The 21,756-nt window shown below is 39.8% G+C and overlaps 1 protein-coding gene and 1 long non-coding RNA gene across 5 annotated transcripts in view; one reads left to right on the top strand and one right to left on the bottom strand.

The window, feature by feature from the left end:
* Nucleotides 1-268: 268 nt before the first annotated feature.
* MAST2 (microtubule associated serine/threonine kinase 2) overlaps nucleotides 269-21,756 on the top strand; it is a 210,942-nt gene continuing 189,454 nt past the window's right edge. For 3 of the 4 annotated variants that reach the window (XM_023630719.2, XM_023630711.2, XM_023630701.2), the window contains exon 1: nucleotides 456-808. In XM_023630719.2, coding sequence (XP_023486487.1) covers nucleotides 605-808 — 204 coding nt within the window. In that variant the 5' untranslated portion in view covers nucleotides 456-604. Of the gene's footprint in view, nucleotides 809-21,756 lie in introns of all 4 variants that reach the window. The other variant, XM_023630698.2, reaches the window with a different exon arrangement.
* LOC138923154 (uncharacterized) lies at nucleotides 3,022-21,168 on the bottom strand. The gene is made up of 2 exons (XR_011436368.1): nucleotides 20,959-21,168; nucleotides 3,022-5,576 (listed from the first exon to the last, which is right to left on the bottom strand). It is a non-coding gene; the product is annotated as an uncharacterized lncRNA (long non-coding RNA).

Genomic DNA, 21,756 nt, shown 5'->3' with positions numbered 1-21,756 from the left:
CCCTCTCCCTCTAGGACATTGAGGACACTGCTCAGTTCTAACGCATTTTTGGATCCCCAGCATTTAGCTTGGCCCGCACACAATTTCATGAATGGATGAATGAAAGAATCAATGAGCGTCCGCAGCCGCAGCCGGCTCATCGGAAGCCCCTCCCCCTTCCGCTCTCCCCACCGCGCGGCGGGGCCAAGGGCGGGTCTCTCGCGACCGTTCGCTGGCGCGTGCGCGGGAGGCCGCGCGCGGCCGGAGGCGGCGGGCTCCCGGTGCGCGCGCGCGAGGGAAGAGGAGGGGCGGGGCCGGGCCAGAGGCTGGCGGGCTGCTGGCGGTAGAGCCGGCGGCGGCGGTGGGTGGCCAGCCGAGCGTGTGCCGGGTGGGAGAAGACGGGGCGGCGGCGATGTTGCTGCCGCCTCCGTGAGGAGCGCCGAGGAGGCCCCGGCTCTTGAGGCCCCAGAAAGCGCGGAGGAGCTGCGGGCTGGGGTCGGTGGCTTCGGGCGCCCGCCCGGGCATGGTGGCCGCGGGCGGTGGTTGGTGCGGCAGCGCTGCGGCCCGGGGCGGTGCGGGGCCGGGACGGTGGCGGCGCTGACGCCCGTGGAGCCCAGCCGCAGATATGAAGCGGAGCCGCGGCCGCGACCGCCCGCAGCCGCCGCCGCCGGCCCCCCGCCGGGAGGATGGGACTCACCGGGCGGCGGAGCTGCCCCAGCCCCAGCCCCAGCCTCAGCCTCAGCCTCTACCCCCGCGCCGGCGAGCGCCGCCCGGGAGGCAGCGACTGGAGGAGCGGACCGGGCCCGCGGGGCCCGAGGTCAAAGAGCAGGTATGGCGGGCGGGGGTCCGGGAGGGAATGGATGGGGCGGGGGGGAGCCTGAATGGGAGCGATGGGGGCGGGGGATCTCAGGCGGGAAGACTTAGGCTTGGGCGTTGGAGGGGTGGGGACTGAGTAGTTCGGCAGGAGGAATGGGAGGTCTAGAGAGGCAGAAAAATGGGGGGTGGAGAAATGGAAGTAATGTCCTGGAGTTGAATGGGCAATAGGGGAGCAGAGGGATGAAAAAATGGTCCTGTGGGCGATTGTAGTCAGCGGTTCTGGATGGGAAGAAGGGCCACTGGAATGTAGGCTGGGAGTAAATGAACTGCAAAGAATAGGGTTACTAAAGAGGTAGTGAGTTATCCAAAGGGGTAAATAGTGTAAGGTAGGGAAAGTCAGTATGATATAGTAAATCTTACCCTACTTTTTAGAGGTTGTCTTGATAGTTATAAAAACGGATGTCATTCCTAAGCATTCTCTGATTTGGCCATCATTATAGTCTTGTAGGAGTGTGTTCAGAATCATTGTTAAGGTTCTCCTCAGTAACGATCTGTTTCATGTTAAAGCACTTTTTAAAACATCTGCATGTGTGCCATCCCAAGTCTAGTACTGTGAACAGAATTCCTATATACAGGCTCTGCCTTCTAGGAGTTTACCACTGAAAACACCTTGATGGGAAAACACAGAAAGCAGTGTAAAAATATTCATGGAGTTTCTGAATGGACAGGATGTGTTTATATAGTTTATTAATCAAGTTCAGGTGTATTTACAAGTAGAGGGTAGAGGTCAGTTTTATCAGGGAGGAGAAGTTGCCACTAGTAGCTGTAGGAAGTTTAGTGAAAGGAGAATATGTGGTCCTTGATCTTGTGAGATTTGCAGAAAAATGTTCTGTAGGTAATGAACTCTAGTGACAGCTTTCCTTTTGCACAGCTCTACTTGACACCCTAGTGACTTCATCTTTGAATCTTTCAAGCTTTCTATTAGGTCTCCTACCTCTTTCCCATCACTTAAATAAGTATTTTCTTAGACATCCTTCTTTATTATATAGTTTCAGTGATGCACATACTACCACTTGGATGTTTTTCCCCTTTGTTCTTTCGTCTTTTCTTCTCCACCCAGTGCTACAGACTCCATAATTGGCTATCTCTGCCCTTGCTTTTAGGCCACTGAGTATTGTCCTCGTGCTGTAATTTCCTCCCTCATCCTTGTCTTATATATTCTCTGCAGTACCTATTTGAAACTTTTAAAATGTACTTAATGCCTAGATCCTTTCCTGACTCAATTTATCTGGTCCAATTGACCTTATTCCGTGCTTCGTTAAAGTCTTCAAGGTTATTTGATTTTCCCCTCTTTAGGTCAGAATTTCTGTGTTCACTCATCCTTTGCTTCAGTCTCAGAGAAAGAAGTCTTCATTCTCTTCTCCGAGGCTAATTCCTCTATTTATGTCCTCTCTCCCCTACATGCCCTCTTGTCTGGTGTAGGCCCTTGTTATATATATTATTTTCTCTTTGTCATATACCTCAATTAAAACAAAACACAATTTTTCTGAGTTGTGTAACCCACCTAAGCTACTTTGTTGTCTCCTCTTTGCTTCACCAGCAACCTTGAAAAATGAGTTTGTATTCACTGTCTCCACTTCCTCACCTTGTATACATTCCTCATATTACGGTTTGGCTTCTCCACTTAAACTCTCCCAAAACTGATGTCTTCAAGGTCACCAATAACTTTGTATGTTTGTTTATTTACTTTTTTTTTTAAAGATTTTATTTTTCCTTTTTTCTCCCCAAAGCACCCCCCCCCCGTACATAGTTGTATATATTTTTTTTAGTTGTGGGTGGGTCCTAGTTGTGGCACGTGGGATGCCACCTCAGCATGGCTTGACAAGTGGTGCCATGTCCGTGCCCAGGATCCGAACTGGTGAAACTGTGGGTCACTGAAGCAGAGTGCGTGAACTTAACCACTCGGCCACGGCGCTGGCCCCTACTTCTTTTTTCAAAGATTGGCACCTGAGCTAACATCTGTTGCCAATCTTTTTTTTGTTCTCCCCAAAGCCACCCAGTACATAGTTGTGTATTCTAGTTGCAGGTCCTTCTAGTTGTGCTATATGGGATGCTGCCTCAGCATGGCTTGATGAGCACTGCCATGTCTGTGCCCAGGATTGGAACCAGTGAAACCCTGGGCCACTGAAGTGGAGTGTGTGAAGTTAACCACTCAGCCATGGGGCCTGCCCCGTATTTACTTTTAATTGAGGTGTGACTTACATACAGTGCACAAATCAAAGGTTCGTTCATTCAGCTCAGGAAATTTTACAGAATGTGACCACTACTCAGTTCAAGATGTAGAACGTTTCCAGTACCCTGGAATGCTCCTTTGTGCTTTCTCCTGGTTATTACCCTCCTCTGAAGGTAACCACTCTCCCAACCTCTATCACCATGGATTGGTTTTGCCTCTTCTTGAACTTCGTATAAATGGAATCTCACAGTTTATACTCTTGTGACTAGATTCTTTCATTCAAGTCATGTCTGTGAGATTCATCTATATTATTGCTTGTAGAGATAGTTTGTTCTTTTTCATTGCTGTGTAGTTTTCTATTGTGTGAGTGTACCACATGGATACTAAAACTTCTTCCATTTTAAATTAAAAAGCAGTGCATGGCTACTTGTGAAAAGTTTTCATTGTGAAAGAATTACACAGGGAGATATGTGGCAGTCTCAGGGACCTGTAAGTGACTAAATCTGACAGTTTTCCCCTAGTCCTCATCCCCTTGACCCCTGTGAACTATTTGCATTGTTGACCATGTGTTCCTTCTTGACATTTTCTTTTCTTCTCTTTTGTCATAATGACTATTCCACTTCTGTTTCTCTGACTGCTGCTTGTGTGTCTTTTTTCTCTTTTCTCTGCCTGTCCCCTAACTGTTCCTTGAGGATATGTCTTCTGTCCTTAGTTCTTTCCTTAATTGTACTTTGTTTTTTAACAGGCTTACCCTATTCATGCCAGGTGCTCAGGATGTGGGACAAGGGACTGTAGTCCTCTTTTATTCATGGTGTTGTGTCACATAACCTCCTTGTAGAGTGATCTGAGTGTCTAGGCCTGACCTCTTTCCTTAGCTCTACATTTCCTTTTTTTTTTAGAGATTGGCACCTGAGCTAACATCTGTTGCTGGTCTTCTTTTTTCTCTTCTTCTCCCCAAAGCCCCACAGTACATAGTTGTATGTTCTAGTTGTAGGTCTTTCTGGTTGTACTATGTGGGATGCCACCTCAGCATGGCCTGACTAGCGGTGCCGTGTTTGTGCTCAGGATCCGAACCAGTGAAACCCTGGGCCGCCGAAGCGGAGTGCGAGAACTTAACCAGTTGGCCATGGGGCTGACCCCCAAGCTCTACATTTCCATTTCTGTGCTTAACGTTTCCACCATAGACTCAGCATTTGGGATCTTAACGTTTGTGACTTTATAATTTGATAATGTCCTTGAAAATCCATAACTTGAAATTATTTGATTTTGAAAAGATAAAAATTTGAGTTGTGTGTGTTGAGGCTGGATGGACTCCATTCATTCAGGGAGTAAGAACCTAGTTGATCAACAAGCATCCACCTCTCACAAATGACTTTGTTCTCCGTTTCTCATGATGTGGAGTCATGCTTGGTATACTTTATACTGTGCTGGTATTTAGGAATAAGTTCTGAACAGGATGCAGGACTTGAATCTCTAGAAGGTCAGTGACTTACTGTATCATTAAAATAGAATCTATTATTTCTCCTTTGAAATGTGCTTCTCCTTGTGTCTTTCCTTTTTCTTGTCATCACACTTGAAATTGTATCCGTGGTCTTTGAATTCTCTTTCTCCCTTGACCCCCTTATCCAGGTTCTGCTGATTCTACCTTCATGATGTCTTTCAAATCTTTATTGTCATCGTCGTCATCTTAATTCAGCATTTATAAACTTTTGTCTTGGTTGTTGCCATACCTTAGCTTCATTTATTATGCTTTTTAGTCTTTTAGCCTCTAATTTATTCTGTATTCTATTAAAAAAAAGATTAGAACTCATTGCCTACTTGAGTTCCAGTGATAGATAAATATTTATTAAATGATCATTTCATTTCTTTATCTTCAGAAACCTCATTAGCTTCTTATTACCCATAGACTTAAGTCTGAGGACCTTGGCATTCAAGGTCTACTTGATACTTAACAGTTTTTGTTAGAAACAGAGTTAGATGCCCCTTTTCTAGGTCCCCAAGACTTGGCTTTGTCTCCATAGTAGCATCCATTGTTGTCTTCTCTTTCTCATTAGTAAGTTCTTTGAGGCCCAGACTGTTTCATTTACTCTTGTATACCTAGGGCCTAGTATGGTATTTGAAACGTAGTTGTTAGTCCGAATATTTATTGGAAATGTAGATATATGCTGGTACTTGAAACAGATACTTGCTCAACAAATATCCTAGTTGGTTCTCAGTCTCTCATCAGAGGAAAAACTCCTCAGAGGTTGTTTTATTCATCAATGCATCCCCAGCTTTTAGTGTTTTAACTAGTATATAATGGGCATTCAGTAAATATTTGTTTATTGCTAGGCACTTTCATATACTTATTTTAATTAATCATTCATCTGAAAAGATCTTCTCTGCCTCTGCCTGTTAAAATTCTTCTCAAGCTTCCAGGCCTAACTCCTGTCACAGAAACTGTTTGAAGTTTTTCCATGTGGGATCCTTGGAGGATCTTTGATGGGCTTCAGTAAATCTGTGAATCTCCTGAAATGCACAGGAAACCCAAGAAGTGAAAGCTTGGGTTCTGTAAGATTAAATGAAATAATGATTAGAAAGCACATATTAGATAGGTGCCTAATAAATATTAATTATTATCTTATTTTGTTTCTATAACACATTGATCCATTTCTATACAGTAGTTTCTGAATAAATATTTACTGAATGAATGAATGAATGAATCAGTGTTTTAGTACTTCTGCCCTTCTGTATTCATTTTGTATTATTTCATTTCTGCTTTTAAGTTGTAAATTATTGATGGTAGGAAGTATATCATCATTTCATGTACCATAATGCAAAGTCAAGGGCTTTGCTCACAGTAGGTGCTAAATAATTATTGAATGAATGAATAGAAAATGATTAAAATATTTTGGATATGGGTGATTTGAGTAATAATAGAAGTATGATAGACAAGTAAAGGAAATGAGACTTTTTTTTTTGGCTGAGGAAGATTTGTCCTCAGCTAATGTCTGTTACCAATCTTCTTCTTTTTGCTTGAAGAAGATTTGCCCTGAGCTAACACCTGTGCCAGTCTTCCTCTATTTTGTATGTGGGTCGCTGCCATAGCATGGCTGCTAATGAGTGGTGTAGGTCTGCACCCAAGAACTGAATCCAGGCTGCCAAAGCAGAGTGTGCTGGACTTAACCAGTAGGCATGGGGCTGGCCTAGAAATGAGACGTTTTTGAGGATGGAGGAAGATGGAGTTCAGTTTTAGTTCCTAGAATTCCCTCAGCACTGTTAAGGAATTTTCAAAATTATTTTCCTGGAAATCAGCACCTTCTCTTTCCTCTGCACTCTAATGTTAGTACATTGGCAAAAGCAAGGGGTAGAAAGTGCATAGAGGGGAAGCTGCATAACTGTGTGTAGGGAACGATAGTCAGTCTGGTATTGTTGGAGCTTGAGGTTGAAGGCATAGATAGTGAGTTAAGAGACTAAAGGAGCCTGGATTGTAGAAGGTCTTTAGTACATGTAAAAGGGTAATAAGTAGGGGAGCAGGATGGTCCTACTTGTTTTTTAGCTGGATTACTCTGGTAACTGTGTGGAGTGTAGAATGTAGGATTGAAACATGAGCATTTGAGAGTTGTTCTGAGTTTTCAATACAGAAAGTTTATTAGCCCTCCCTCCCCTCTTATCCAGAAGTGATAGAGGGTAAGGGCCAGCTCCTGAAACCTGTTAGCTTTGGAAGATTTGAATGCATCAAAGGTACTGGGACCAGAGAGCCTGGGGTGGTTGAAGCAGGTCTGACAGTGTTCCCTGATGAGGGTAGGACACATCTGCTTACAGAGTTTTTCCATCTTTGTTCTACTGGATACCTCTTAGCCTAAAGATCAACCTAAAAGCTTTTTTCACCCCAGTTATTCATGGTGACCAATGACCAGGACCATCAGAGGCAGCCAAGTATGGCAGTCACTATGTCTTCCTCATTGCTGATTGCTTCATTGCTTCATTGATTGCTGTATGGTTCTCTGCTAAATTTACTACCTAGCTTTGTACTCAGTGAAATCCCTATGGTACCTTGGCAATTATTACTTTCCTTCAGTAGGTGTTGATTGTTTTTCATCATTAATATACATAGTAGGGCTTCCAAAGGGGTTTGAAAACTGGGGTTGTTGGATCAAGGGCTAGTCCTGGGCAAAGAGGAAAAAGTCCTCAAGGAAGAACAGAGGTTTAACGTTATTAGGAGTAAGGGCTTACACAAAATGCATTGTTAGTGAGACGTGGTCGACCACCTTTTTGTTTGGGCACTGTACCTCATTGTTAATTCCCAAAGACTCTTTCCTCTTCTCTGTACTACAGCTGTGCATACAGTGGATGACAGTAAATAATTGGTGGGAAAAATTGACATCAGCCTATGTTCATTGGGTATGTTTTATCTTTACTGATAATTGTTCACTTCTACAATCTCAGTTTTGAACTTGCCACGCTCTGACCTTCACATCATCTTCTATTTCTCTAGTTTGCATTCCTTTTAGAATTTCCTTTCCAAAATTGTTCAAACTCTTTGGAACTTCTGGTTCACTGATTTTTTTTTTTTTTTTTTTACTATCTTTTTGTTGTCAGTCACCTCATGCCTCTGCTTCCCTCCTTATCCAACTTAACATTTCATGGGCTATTATAATCATTCTTGTGCATGTACGTTCAGTTCCCTTGCCTCTTTTCCCTTCTCTCATACCTACGTGACAAAACTCCAGCCATGATTAAACCAACTCTCTGTCTATTCTGCACCTGTATCTAAACAGCTGAATGTGGCTGGAGAAAAACACAACCGTGCCGACATCTAAATTTGTGATCATGAACCTCAAGGAGTCTGTCTGCACTGACAGGCAATCCTATAACATTTCTCTAGTCCATTCACTCTTAAGTGATAGTTTAATCTTTCTCTCTCCTCAGACTTCCAACACTCTCTTTGTCCTCTTTACTCTCAGTTGACGTCCTTGCTTCCCATTTCACTGAGGGAAAGAGATAATCAGAAGAAAACTTCCACAAACTCCCAATACAAATCACCCACCTACCTGTATTTGTACCCATATTTTTTGGCCTCTCTCATTGCTATGGATAATCTTACACCTATTAAGGTCTACCCCTACATCTAATTGAGTTCTATTCTTGCAATTCCTTCATACTCCTGAACCATTAGTTTTTCTTTTCCGTTGGTGATTCTCATCAACATACAAACATACTGTATTTTCCCTCTTAAAAACACTTCATTAACCCTATACTTTCCCTCATTCATTCTTTGATTCAACAAGTTTTTTTTGAGTACTGTTGGGATTACAGCAGTGAGAAGGGAAACAGCAAACTCTGCTTTCTTGAAGTTTCTGTTCTAGTATAGGGAATCAGATAAGATAAATATGTAAAATATGTAGTATGTTATATCATGATAAATACTGTGACAAAAATAAAGCAGGGAAGGGGGATATAACGTATTGGGGGATTATGGTTTTAAATAGCATTGCCAGGAAAGGCATCTCTTTGGAATGGGATAAATGAGTAAAGACCAGAAGGATGTAAGAGAAAGAGGCATTTAGATTATCTGGGGGAAGAGTGTACTTGGTGGAGGGCATAGGAAGTGCCCTGGGCTACCTCCACCTTTGAAATTTGTGTTTGAGGAATAGCAAGGAGGTCAGTGTGGCTGGAGGGGAGTAAGGAAGGAGAAGAGTAGTCAGTGAGCTCAGAGGGGAAAGGTGGGGAGAGGAGGGCTGGTTTGTGAAGTTTCACATTGTGAAGGGCCCTGTAGGCAGTTGTATGGATATCGGCTTTTACTGGCTTTAAGTTGAATGGGATGGGAAGCCACTGGAGAGTTCTGAGCAGAGGAATCACATGATCTAACATTCATTTTAATCTGATCTTTGGCTGCTTTATTGAGAACTGACTGAATGGGTATGTGGAAGCCAAGAGACCAGTTAGGAGGCTCTTAGAGTAATTCAGGCAAAAGAGCAGGTGATAAGAAATAATTGTCTGTGAGCAAGACAATGCTCCTCTTTATAAAACTACTTGAAAGAGTTGTCTGTATCTTCCACTTTCGTTTCCTCTCCCTTCATTCCTTTTTGAACCCACTCCAGTCAGGGTTATGTCTGTATCTCATTCCGCGGAAACCCTTCTGTTAAGGTCATCATTGGCTAAATCCAGTGGCCAGTTCACAGTCTTCATCTCACTTGACCTGTTGCATTTGACGTGATCATTCCATCCTTTGGCTTCTGGGACCATGTTCTATTGATTTTCTTCCTTTCTCACTGGTGCTTCAGAGGGTTCAGTCTTTAAACTGCTTGTATAGTCTGTCTCCCTCCTGACGTGATCTCATCGGATTGTATTGTTTTACATTCCATCTGTATGCTGATGATTCCCACATTTCTTTCTTTAGTTGTGGACATTTCTTCTGAGCTCTAGACTCCTCTTTTCAGATGTCTACGTAACATTTCCATTTGGATAGCTAATAGACCTCTCAAACTAAATGTGTCCAACACCAGACTCTTGATTTTCACTTCCCAGTCTGCTTCTTCCCCAGTCTTTCTCATGTCAGTAAATGGCACTGTCATTCACTCATTTACTCAGACCAAAACTTGAGAGTTTTCTTTGGTTCTTTTCTTAACCTCGTATTCCACATTCATCCCATCAGGCCTTGTTGGTGCTACATTCAAATTGCATGAGACTTTTCCCTGTTAGCTTCATCACTACACTAATTTCAGCCTCTCTCATCTTTCATCTGGATCATTGTCAGAATCTCCTAACTGGTCTTCCTGATTCTGTCCTACTGTTCTCTCCCCCCGTGGTATTTTGCACATGGCAAGATCAATATCATTCTGTAAAAGCTTAAGTCAGACTTTGTCACGCTGCCCCTCAAAACCCTACAGTGGCTTTCCATCACAGTTTAGTTAAAAATCCAAAGTGCTTGTTTTATTCCATAAGATTCTACTTGATCTGCCTCTTGGCCTTCTCTAACTTCATTTCCTTCTACTCTTCCTCCTGTTCACTGAGCTCTAGTCAACTGGCTGCCTTGGTGGTCTCTGAATATGTGAAGCATGTCCTGCCTGAGGACATTTAAAAACTATTTAAGGACTTCTACAGTTGGTAGTTTTCTCGACTTGAGGTGTTCTTTTTCCAGATACATCTATGTGTCTGGCTTACTCATTTCATTCAGGTCTCTGTTCAGATATCACCTCCTCACAGAGGCCTTCGTTGGCCAGCCTTTTGAAAGTAACACTCTTTGTCATCCCTTTCTCTTTTTTTAAATTCAAATCCTTTATTCACCTGTTACTGTCGCATATTTGCTGTTTATTGTCCTTCTTCCATATTATAATATATGGTTCACGAGGGCGGGAATTTGGGTTTTTTTTTCTCGCTGTTATATCTCCAGCTTCTAGAATTGTATATAGAAGATACTTAATAAATACTTCCTGAGTGAATATATAGTGATTAAGAGTCACATTCTCTGACTTCAAGTTCCAACTCTGTGACCTGAGGCAAGTTATTTAGGATCTCTAAGCCTTAATTATTCCATGTATATAATTGTAATAATATTATTAGCTATTTCATAGGATTATTGTGAGGATTTAATGAATTAATCCGCATAAAACAGTTATTACAAAGCCTGATACCAAGAAGCATTCAATAAAGGTTAATTATTTTTATATTTTCAAGGTACGTGCACAGAATGTGTGAATATAGAGTTCATATTTTTTAGTGTTCTCATCTGGTTTTAGAAAGAAATGTAATAGAAAAAGATATGTCTTGACCTTTGGTTTGTTGGTGTTATTGAACTGTTCCCTTACTTTGTTCAACTTGAAAAGGAGGCTTTAGTTTCTGCATTTTTCCCTTTGGGGAAGCTCGATGGATTTCTTTATTAAGTAACTGGCTTAGAAGATAGAATAGTCTCCCTAGGGTTTAGAACGTAATTAACAACAAATTCAGGCCAAGGGAACCACATTTTTAAATTTTACAATATCATTTTAGTTGCACCAGCTTTAACGCCACAATACTTCCTAAGGGTGAACCTGAGTAGCAGATGCACAAATCCTTTAACCCTTAATTTGTGGAAAATTAACAAGCCACATAGTTTCTCTGCCTGTATTTCAGCAAAACAGAGGTAATGTAGTATTCTCACGCCTTCTGATTTTCCTGACTATTTGAGGCCTTCAGGAATGTTTTAAAAAGCAGAGTTTAGAAATAGTTGGTAATAATTTTTAAAAAGTTCGTAGGTTATTTCAAAGGGTTAATATAAGATGATTTTGTTCAGGTGACTTGGGGATATCTGAGTCCTGCCTTTGACCAGAAAGAGAAAAGGACATTTTGTAACTACCTCTCATGCTGGTGGTCTTCTGTGCTAAACTGCACTAGTTGCTGTAGCAGATACATTCGAAAGAACTCAGGCTAATGAAGGCCTTACCATTTTCTACACCTGTCTCTGAGGTCACCCGAGGCAAGTGGGGGATCTTGTAGGAGGCTTTGATAGGCCAGGCTTAATCACTTCCACCCATTTTCTATTGCCAGAACTCCGTCACAGGGCCATGCCTAACTGCTAGAGGGCTGGGAAATGTCATTTACATGATGCCCAGGAGGAAGGTTCTGCGAACATCTAGCTAGTCCCTGCCCCAGCCCTCAAACCCCAATGTAGTCCTCAGCCAAAATTAGGCAGATATCCTCTTATTTCGCCTACAGACAGCATAGAACCATAGTCTCCTTTCATTCCCTGTAGGCCCACACAGTTTGGGGTAATAACCATTTTAAAGACAAGTAAAGGCCTTTAGCCAAGAACAGCTAGGAGATCTGGAAAAGCTTGTTTTCCTTTGTTGTGGCAGAGCTAGTTTCTGGCACCCTCCACACTAGTTCAGGTCTTGGTGGCTAGTGAGAACTGTCCTCAGGCTTTTCTCACTTTGTCAGCCCAGCCATGTGGAAGAGGAAAAGAGCCAGAAAGAAGCCAAAGAGAAGCCAGAGAGAAAGGTGACTGGGTCTCAGCTTGTCTCACTTTAATAGGCCCCTAGGAGGAGGTGTTGCCCTAGAGAGCCCACCTCCACATGTGCTTTGACTTTTTAAATTATGGTAAAATACGCAACATAAAATTTACAATTGGTGACATTTAATGCATTGAAATATTGTACAACCATCACCACTATCTAGTTCCGGAATATTTTTGTCACTCCAGAAGGAAATCTCATAGCCATTAAATAGTCATTCCCCATTTCTTCCTTCCCCCAATCCCTGGCAACTGCTCATCTGTTTTCTGTCTCTATGGACTCTGGACATTTCATACAAATGGAATCATGCAATATGTGGCCTTTTGTGTCTGGCTTCTTTCACTTAGCATAATGTTTTTGAGATTCATCCACAGTGTAGTATATATCAGTACTTCATTCCTTTTTATGGCTAATATTCCACTATATGAATCTACTACATTTTGTTTATCCAGTCATCAGTTGATGGGCATTTGGGTTGGTTGTAACTTTTAACGATTGTAATAGTGCTGCTATGAACATTCATGTACAAGTTTTTGTTTGAGAGCCTGTTTTTCATTTCAATGTTTTGGTTAGATATACAGCAATGGAATTACTAGATCATATGGTAATTCTGTTTAACTTTTTGAGAAACTGCCAAACTGTTTTCTGCAGTGGCTGTACCATTTTAACATTCCTGCCAGCACTGTCAAGGGTTCCAGTTTCTCCACGACCTTGCTAACACCTGTTATTTTCCCTTTAAAAAATTATAGTCATCCTAGTGGGTGTAAATGTCTCATAGTGCTTTTAATTTACAGTTCCCTATAGGCTAATGATGTTGAGCATCTTTTTGTGTGCTTGCTGACCATTTGTATATCTTCTTCATAGAATTGTCTGTTCAGATCCATTGCCCATTTTTCAACTGGGCTATTTGTTATTGAGTTATAAGAGTTCTATGTTTATTCTGGATATCAGACTCTTACCAGATGTATGCTTTGCAATTATTTTCTTCCATTTAGTGAATAGTCATTCACTTTCTTGCTAGTGCCCTTTGATGCACAAACGTTTTTAATTTTGATGAAGTGCAATGTATCTGTTTTTTTCTTTTGTTGCTTAGGTTTTTGGTGTCATATCTAAGAAACCATTGCCAAATCCAAGGTCATGAAGATTTACCCTTGTGTTTTCTTCTGAGAGTTTCATGGTTTAGTTCTTATATTTAGGTGTTTGATTCATTTTGAGCTAATATTTGTAAATGGTATGAAGTGAAGGTCTAACTTCTTTCTTTCTTTGTTTTTTTTTCTTTTAAAGATTTTTTATTTTTTTCCTTTTTCTCCCCAAAGCCCCCCAGGACATAGTTGTATATTCTTCGTTGTGGGTCCTTCTAGTTGTGGCATGTGGGACGCTGCCTCAGCATGGTTTGATGAGCAGTGCCATGTCCGCGCCCAGGATTCAAACCAATGAAACACTGGGCCGCCTGCAGTGGAGCGTGCGAACTTAACCACTCGGCCACGGGGCCAGCCCCTCTTTCTTTTTTTTTGACGAGGAAGATTGGCCCTGAGCTAACGTCTGTTGCCAATCTTCCTCTTTTTTTTTTCTCCCCAGTGCATCAGTACATAGTTGTACATCCACATTGTAGGTCCTTCTAGTTCTTCTATGTGGGATGTGGGATGCCACCTCAGCATGACTTGATAAGTGGTCTGTAGGTTTGTGCCCAGGATCCAAACTGGTGAACCCTGGGCCGCCAAAGTGGAGCGCATGAACTTAACCACTGTGCCATTGGACTGGCCCTTAATTTCTTTCTTTTACATGTCGATGGATATCCAGTTGTTATAGCTGTGTTTTGATTTTTAACTCCTGAAACTGTGGCGCAGTCAGCTGAACCTGACTCAATCAGAGAATCACTCCTCTTGGAGGATGAGTGTGAACTTCTTCAGGCCAGTTAGTCTCAGTCTTCAGGGCTAATGGAGTTATCTTGTGGGCTTGTTAAAACAAGGATGGCTGGGCCCAACACCTAGAATCACAAGATTCCGTAGGTCTGGGATGGGCCTGAGAATTTACATTTCTAACAAGTTTCCATGTGATCATGAAGCTGATGCTGCTGGTCTGGAAACCACACTCTGAGAACCACTGCTTTAGGGAAAATAGAGTAAAAAAAAAGAAATAAGTGTAGGAGTCTTATTTTGCTTAAGTTTATATCCTTAACATACTTTCTGGAACATAGTAGATATTCAGATTTCTGTTAAAATGAAGCAGAGTCTTTGTTATTACTGCTCTTCAGTTCAAGAGGAAATTACTTGGGTGAAATTCAAGCTCAAAGTTCCGCCAAAAGGATAATTAATAGGTAACAATTATTGAAGTCTTACTTTGTGGCAGGTAGTGTGCTAAACACTTTAATTCTCATATCAACCCTATAAGGTAGATAGTATTATCTCCATTTTACAGATGAGGAAGTTGAGGTACAGAGAGGTTAAATAACTTACTCAAGGTCCTGCAAGTCCCAGAGCCTTGACTCTAGAGGCTATGCTCTTAAAAAGCTGAAGTTACTTTCATTTTAACTAACATTATTTTAGAGTTAATCTGTGATTTATGGACTTGGAATTAAGATTTGATTTATATTTCTGTACTTTCATTGGCTTTATGATTTTGTGCAAAATCTCTGCCTTAGTTTTCTCTGCTAAATTTTCTCTTACACAGTAAAGCTAACTCTCCTTTCTATCCCTTTCTCCGTGTTGTGCTTCTTGTCTTTTTTTCTTTGAGGAAGATTAGCTCTGAGCTAACTGCTGCCAATCCTCATCTTTTTGCTGAGGAAGGCTGGCCCTGAGCTAACATCCATGCCCATCTTCCTCTACTTTATATGTGGGACGCCTACCACAGCATGGCATGCCAAGTGGTGCCATGTCCGCATCCAGGATCCAAACCGGCGAACCCCGGGCAGCCGAAGCAGAACGTATGCACTTAACCGCTGTGCCACTGGGCTGGCCCCTTGGTGGTGTATTTTTTAAATGAAGCCTTTGAGTACCTTGAAAAAAGTATTTGATCTTGTATGTTTATATGTCTATTTGATCTATAAGTCTTATATGTCTATAGCATTTCTGTTGCCACAATGAAAAAACTGAATTCTGACTTGATAATCATTTCTTGCAATTTTAATTCTCACTTGATGTTTTGAAAAAGTGTTTAATTATGAAACATTACAAATTTACAAGAAAATACATTAGACACCTGTGTACTCACTACCTAAATTTAACAGATGTTTACGTATTGCTTTAGATTTGTTTTTTAAAGAAGTAAAATGTTACAGGTACTGTTAGCATCCCTTCCCTCCCCACTGTACTCTAGGAAGAAACCACTGTCCTGACGATGGTGTGTATTAAAATGTTTCATTAGTGGGGAAAAAAATCCGTTACTAAAGATATTTATCCATCTGCAAGATGTAGCAGTATTTGTTTTTAGATTTTATACAAATTAAGTATTACTGTATGTGTCCTTTTACTCTACCTTTTTTTCACTCAACACTGTTTTTGAGAATTATATATGTCATGGATCAGCAAACTTTTTCTTTGTAAATGGCCAGATAATAAATATTTTAGGCTTTGTCATACTCTTTCACAACTACTCACTTCTGCTGTTGTAGCATGATAGCATCTGTGAGACAACATGTAAACCAATGAACTTGGCTATCTTGCAATAAAGCTTTACATATAGACATTGACATTGGAATTTCATGTAATTTTGAGAATAATATTTCACAAACTATTGTTCTTTTGATTTGTTTTCCAACAATTTACAAATGTCAATACTATTTTTAGCTTCCTGGTTGGACATAAACATGTGATGGGTAGGATTTGGCCTGCCAGCTGAAGTTTGCCAGCCTTGATCTGTGTTAATACATTTAGATCAATTTCATTAATTTTTAACTGCTATGTAGCATTCCTTTGAATAAACAACAGTTTATCCATTCTTATAATGGACCCTTAGGTTATTTCCATTTTACAGTGCTGCAGTAAATATCCTTCGACTTATCTTCTTGTACACATGTGCAAGAGTTTCTCTTGCTGGATTTTATTGCCAGATTGCTTTCTACAGTGATTGTACCAATTTGTACTTTGACCGGTGATGTTTCCCTGTTGCCTTGCCAACCCTTGGTGTTATTGGGTTATTACTTTCTGTTAATTTGCTAGATTTAGATGGCATCTCAGTGTTTTAAATACGTTTCCCTGATTACTGGTCAAGTTGAGAATCTTTTCATGTATTTGAATTTTTTGTCTCCTGCAACTTCCTTATTCATGTGTTTTCTTGTTTTTCTTGTAGACTGTTTCTTTTTTTCTTATTGATTGTTGTTTAAATGTAATATGGAGAAAAAGCATACTTTGGACTAGGCTTGAATTCTGTCAGTAGCTCAGTAGTTTGAATTAGAAATATTTTCCAGTGTCGTTTTTATGGTTAAATCAAGATTTTAAATGCCTGGTTTGTATTGGATTTCACTAAATGTTTGTTTCTATGTTTTTTTGTTGTGCTTGTTCATTGTTACTGCTATAACTTTAAGAGTAACAGCATATTCTCTTACTTTTGTAGCAGCTCATTTGGAATTTTTCTTCTCCCTTTTCTTTCCTTTTTTTCTTTTTAACCTTTTTGTTGTAAAATATAATGAGTACAAGAAAAGCACTCAAAACAAATGTATAGCTTAATGAATTATTATGAGATGAACACCCTTATGACCATCACCCAGGTCAAGAAGAAGAATTTGCCAGCCATTCTAGAAACTCCTCTCTTGTGCCCCATTCTGAACATAGCTTATCCCTCCTTCCAAAAATAATCACTATCCTGACTCAAAAAGTAATAATTTCATTGCATTTCTTTCTAAGTTTGCATCTAAGACATCACAATTTAGTCTTTCCCATTTTTAAAAACTAGATAATGTTTAAGTCTCTTTTAATCTATAGATTTTCCTTCCATCTCTTCCTTTTTCCTTAAAATTTATGTGTTGAAAAACCCTGGGGCATTTCACCTGTAGGGTTTCCCACAGTCTAGGTTGCATACTTTTGATGCATTTCAAAATGTTTCTGTGTCATTTGTATTTCCTGCATGTTACAGCTGGATACAGAGGCTTAATCAGCCTCAGGTTCAGCAAGATTATGAGTGGTATCTCAACAGGAGGTACATAATGTCTGCTTTGTGCTGTTTGAAATTTAGCAGTTTTTGATGCTCAGTGCCGAGATTCACTAATTAGGAGTTGCAAAATGGTGACATAGTTCTATCATTTTGTTTTTATTTATTAGCTAGAGTAGCTTTTTGTTTTTTGTGAGGAAGATTGTTGCTGAGCTAACATCTGTGTCAGTCTTCCTCTACTTTGTGTGGGATGCCGCCACAGCGTGGCTTGGTGAGCAGCGCTAGGTCTGTGCCTGAGATACGAACCTGTGAACTCCCAGCTGCCTAAGTGGAGTGCTGGAACTTAACCGCTATGCCGCTGGGCCAGCCGGTAGAGTAGCTTTTTAAAGAGATGCTTCCCCTCATTTATTTGGGGAAGCATTTGGTTCCCAGTGGTATAGTTTATGTAAGAAAGGCCTGATTCTTTCCTTTTATTTACCTAGTTTTAAAAATAATGAATTGGTTCCCTATCATCTTCAGAAGGTGACCAGTTAATTATTTTTTATGATCAGTGTGAGTCATGCATTTAAACGTATTTGATGGATTTCAACCCATATTTGATGTGTTTTCTTGTACTAACTGAAGCTCAAATTGTCCTCTTGTCATCTAGGAAGAGTCTCTTCAAGTTGGTTACTTAATCTTTTTGACCCGATCCTAATAGTTTTAATAATATTTTTGCTGTTTCCTATGTCAAACTGTTCCAGGCTCATTTTCCGCCTTACACCTGGAATTAGCTGTTTCTTCAAGAACTCCAGGTTTCTTTTAATGGGAAATGGTGTTTCAGAGCAATTGCAATCTAGATCCTAAGGATACTCAGTGCTGTGAGATTGGTCATTGTTTCTATGACTTTTCAGTGAATAGAGTTAAGAAATATATATAATAAAACTACCTTGTCAGTTAACAGTGATATTTACAAAGGACTACAGAGGTTTTTGTTTTGTTTTTTCCTTCTTTACTTAATTTGCCATATATTACATCAGTATCTCCTTTCTTCCATACCAAGAATCACGTTCCCAAAGACTCAGGATAATAGAATTAGAATATCCAGGAATTATTCTTTTGCTTGATCATATGTTAAATATATAAGTGTCTCTAGTGGCAATACTAATATACTACCACCAATAATGATTAATGAAAACTGTTAAAATTTTTTTTTGTGTGTATACTATCTCCACCTTCCCCCCTCCATTTTACTCTCTTCCCTTTAATGTACGTTGAGTCATAATTCTACAAATGACTATATATTTAATGCTAAGAACCATGTTGATATCTCTGGTTATTTTGATTGTCTGAATCTTTCTCTCTAGTAGATTCCTTAGGAAGGGCCTGTTGGAACAATAGTCCCTGAGTTGTTTTATATTGATAACAGTTTGCCTATGCCCTTTACCTTGAAGGTTATTTTTCCTGGATAGAAAATCCTTGGCTTATATTGTCTTTCCTTGAGTATCTTATATATGTAACCCTGTTTTCCATCTGGCTTAAAGAATTGGTGTCAAAGTCTGATGATGATCTAAGTTTTTCTTAAAGATCATGTGCTCTTTTTCCTTAATGCTGAAAGCATTTTTTTTTTTGTTAAGAGTCCAATAATTTTACTAAGATATATCTTGGTGTTGGTCATTTTGAATTTATAGCGTGTGCATGGTGTGCTGTTTTAGTATGTAGTTTTCTTTAATTTCATACGTATTTTTTTAATTTCAGAAAAGTTATTGAATTATATTTTTAGTATTCATTCTGTTGCCTTGCTGTGATTTTCTTCTGCAGGGACTTCTATTAGCTGTATGTTGGATCTTCTTTGCCTCTCTTCAACATATCGTTTTCTCTCAAATATTTCTTTTTCTTTCTTCATTAAAAAAACAACCCATTCCATTTTCCATCTCTCTTAAGGCATCATCTGTTATGTTTATTCTCTCTTGTGTTCCTTCAAGTTTAGTCTTCATTTCTTAACTGATCTTCTATCTCTAATTTTTCTTGAGCTCTCTCACCTCATTAGTAAATTTTTCTAATTCTGATTCATGTTTTGTAGCATAAATGTCTTTAGTGAATTTTTTTTAAAGATTTTATTTTTCCTTTTTCTCTCCAAAACCCCCTGGTACATGGTTGTGTATTTTTAGCTGTGGGTCCTTCCAGTTATGGCATATGGGATGCTGCCACAGCATGGCCTGATGAGTGGTGCCATATCTGCACCCAGGATTCGAACTGGCAAAACCCTGGGCCGCCTAAGTAGACTGTGAGAACGTAAGCGCTTGGCCATGGGGCCGGCCCCATCTTTAGTGAATTTTAAAATATATGTTACAGAAGGAAAGCCTAATGTATTTACCTGCAGTTTGGTTTTCTATGTTATTTCTCCCTTCCTGATTTCCTAAACTTTCTTCTTTTGTCATTTCCTTTCTGTTTAGAGAACTTCCTTTAGCCATTCTTTTAGGTTAGGTCTGCTGCCAATGAATTCTCTTAGTTATCCTTCCTGAAGGTTGTTTTCACTGGGTATTGTTTCTGAGTTGATGGTTCATTTCTTTCAACACTTGAAAAATACTATGCCACTTTATTCTGGACTCCATGGTTTCTGATGAGAAATCTGCTGTCATTCAAAAAAATTTCTTTTTCTTTTTCTTTCTATAGGTAAAGTGTCATTTTTCTCTGGCTGCTTCCATGATTTTCTTTTGTTTGTAATTTTTCAGAATTTTAATTATGGTGTTTCTTTGGGGTTATTCTGTTTGGGGTTCACTCAGCTTCTTGAATCTGTAGGTTTATGTCTTCCTGAAACATTTGGGAAGTTTTCAACCATCATTTGTTCTAGCACTTTTTCAGCCTTCCTTGCTTTCTTTGTCCTTTCCCTTTGGACTCGGATGACACAGACATTAGATCTTTTTTGTTTTTAAAGATTGGCACCTGAGCTAACATCTGTTGCTAATGTATTTTTTTTTTTTCTTCTTCCTCTTCCCCAACGCCCCCCCAGTACATAGTTGTATATTCTAGTTGCAGGCCCTTCTGGTTGTGCTGTGTGGGATGCCACCTCAGCATGGCCTGATGAGCGGTGCCATGTCCGTGCCTGGGATCTGAACCAGCGAAACCCAAGCTGCCGAAGCATAGCACGCAAACTTAACCACTGAGCCACAGGGCTGGCCCCAGACATTAGATCTTTAGGTATCATCCCATACGTCTCTGAGTCTCTGTTTGTTTTCACTCTGTTTTCTCTCTGTTGTTTGCATTGGGTAACTTCTGTTCCTCTGTCTTCCCGTTCACTGTTTCTTTACTTTATCCTCTCCATTCTCCTATTCAGCTCATTCACTCAGTTTTTCATTTTGGTTATTATATTTTTCAGTTCTAAAATTTCCATTTGGTTCTTGTTTATATCTTCTGTTTCTTTGCTGAGAAATATTTCCTGAGAAAACTTTTTCATTTGATTCAAGCATGTCTGTCTTTTCATTGACATATTTTTACCATGTATGTTTTATACCCTTTTTGTCTCTCATTTCCTCTGTTACTGCCATCTTTTGTGTTTAGTTGATTTTTTTGTGTGTGGTGAACCATTTTGATCCCCTCTCATTTCGTGTGTGCTTTTTAGATATTTTCTTTATGCTTGCTGTGGGGATTACATGTAACATCCTAAATTTATAGCAGTCTGGTTTGAATTGGTACCATGTTCAATGGCATACAAAAACTGTCCCAGCCCCTTGTGTTGTTGTCACAAATTACATCTTCATACATTGTGTGCCCAATGACAGATTTATAATTATTTTTTATGCATTTGTCTTTTAAATCATATGGGAAATAAAAAGTGGAGTTACAAACTACAAATACAATGATACTGGCTTTTATGTTTGCCCATGTAGTTACCTTTAATGGAGATCTTTATATCTTCATATGTCTTCAAGTTTCTGTTTTGTGTCTTTTCATTTCAACCTGAAGGACATCTTTTAGGGCAGAAGTAGTGGTAATGGACTCCCTCATCTTTTGTTTGACTGAGAATGTTTCAATTTCTCCCTTATTTTTGAAGGAGCGTTTTGTTGGATATAGAAATCTAAGTTGACAGTTTTTTCTGTTGGCATTTAAATATGTCATCCCACTTCCTTCTGGACTTCACGGTTCTGATGCAAAATTGGCTGTTAATCTGATTTAGGATCCCTGGTACATGATGAGTTGCATCACTCTTGCTGCTTTGAATATTTTCTCTCTGTTGTTGGCTTCGAGTTTGATTATAATGTGTCTTGATGTGGGTTTTTTCGAGTTTAACTTACTTGATGTTCATGTAGATTCTTATCTTTCATCAAATTTGGGAAGTTTTCAGCCATTATTTCTTCATATGTTCTTTCTTCTCCTTTCTCTTTTCTCCTTCTGGTATTCCCTTAATGCGTTTATTGTTTCTTTTGAAGACATCCCCTTGGTCCTATAAGCTCTCTTCACTTTTCTTCATTCTTTTTTTTTCTCCTGCTCCTCAGGCTGAAAAATTTCAATTGTCCTGTCTTCAAGATTGTTGCTTCTGTTTTTGCCTGCTCAAATCTGCTGTTGGACCTCTACTGAATTTTTCATTTTACTTATTGTTCTTTTCATCTTCAGAATTTGTTTGGTTCCTTTTTGTAATTTCTCTCTTTTTGCTGATATTCTTATTTTCTTCAAGCATTGTTTTCCTGATTT

The sequence above is a fragment of the Equus caballus genome, chromosome 2 (genome assembly GCF_041296265.1).
Source record: "Equus caballus isolate H_3958 breed thoroughbred chromosome 2, TB-T2T, whole genome shotgun sequence".
NCBI lineage: Eukaryota > Metazoa > Chordata > Mammalia > Perissodactyla > Equidae > Equus > Equus caballus.
Note: the sequence above shows the minus strand (reverse complement) of the source record. Positions and strands in the feature narration are given on the sequence as shown.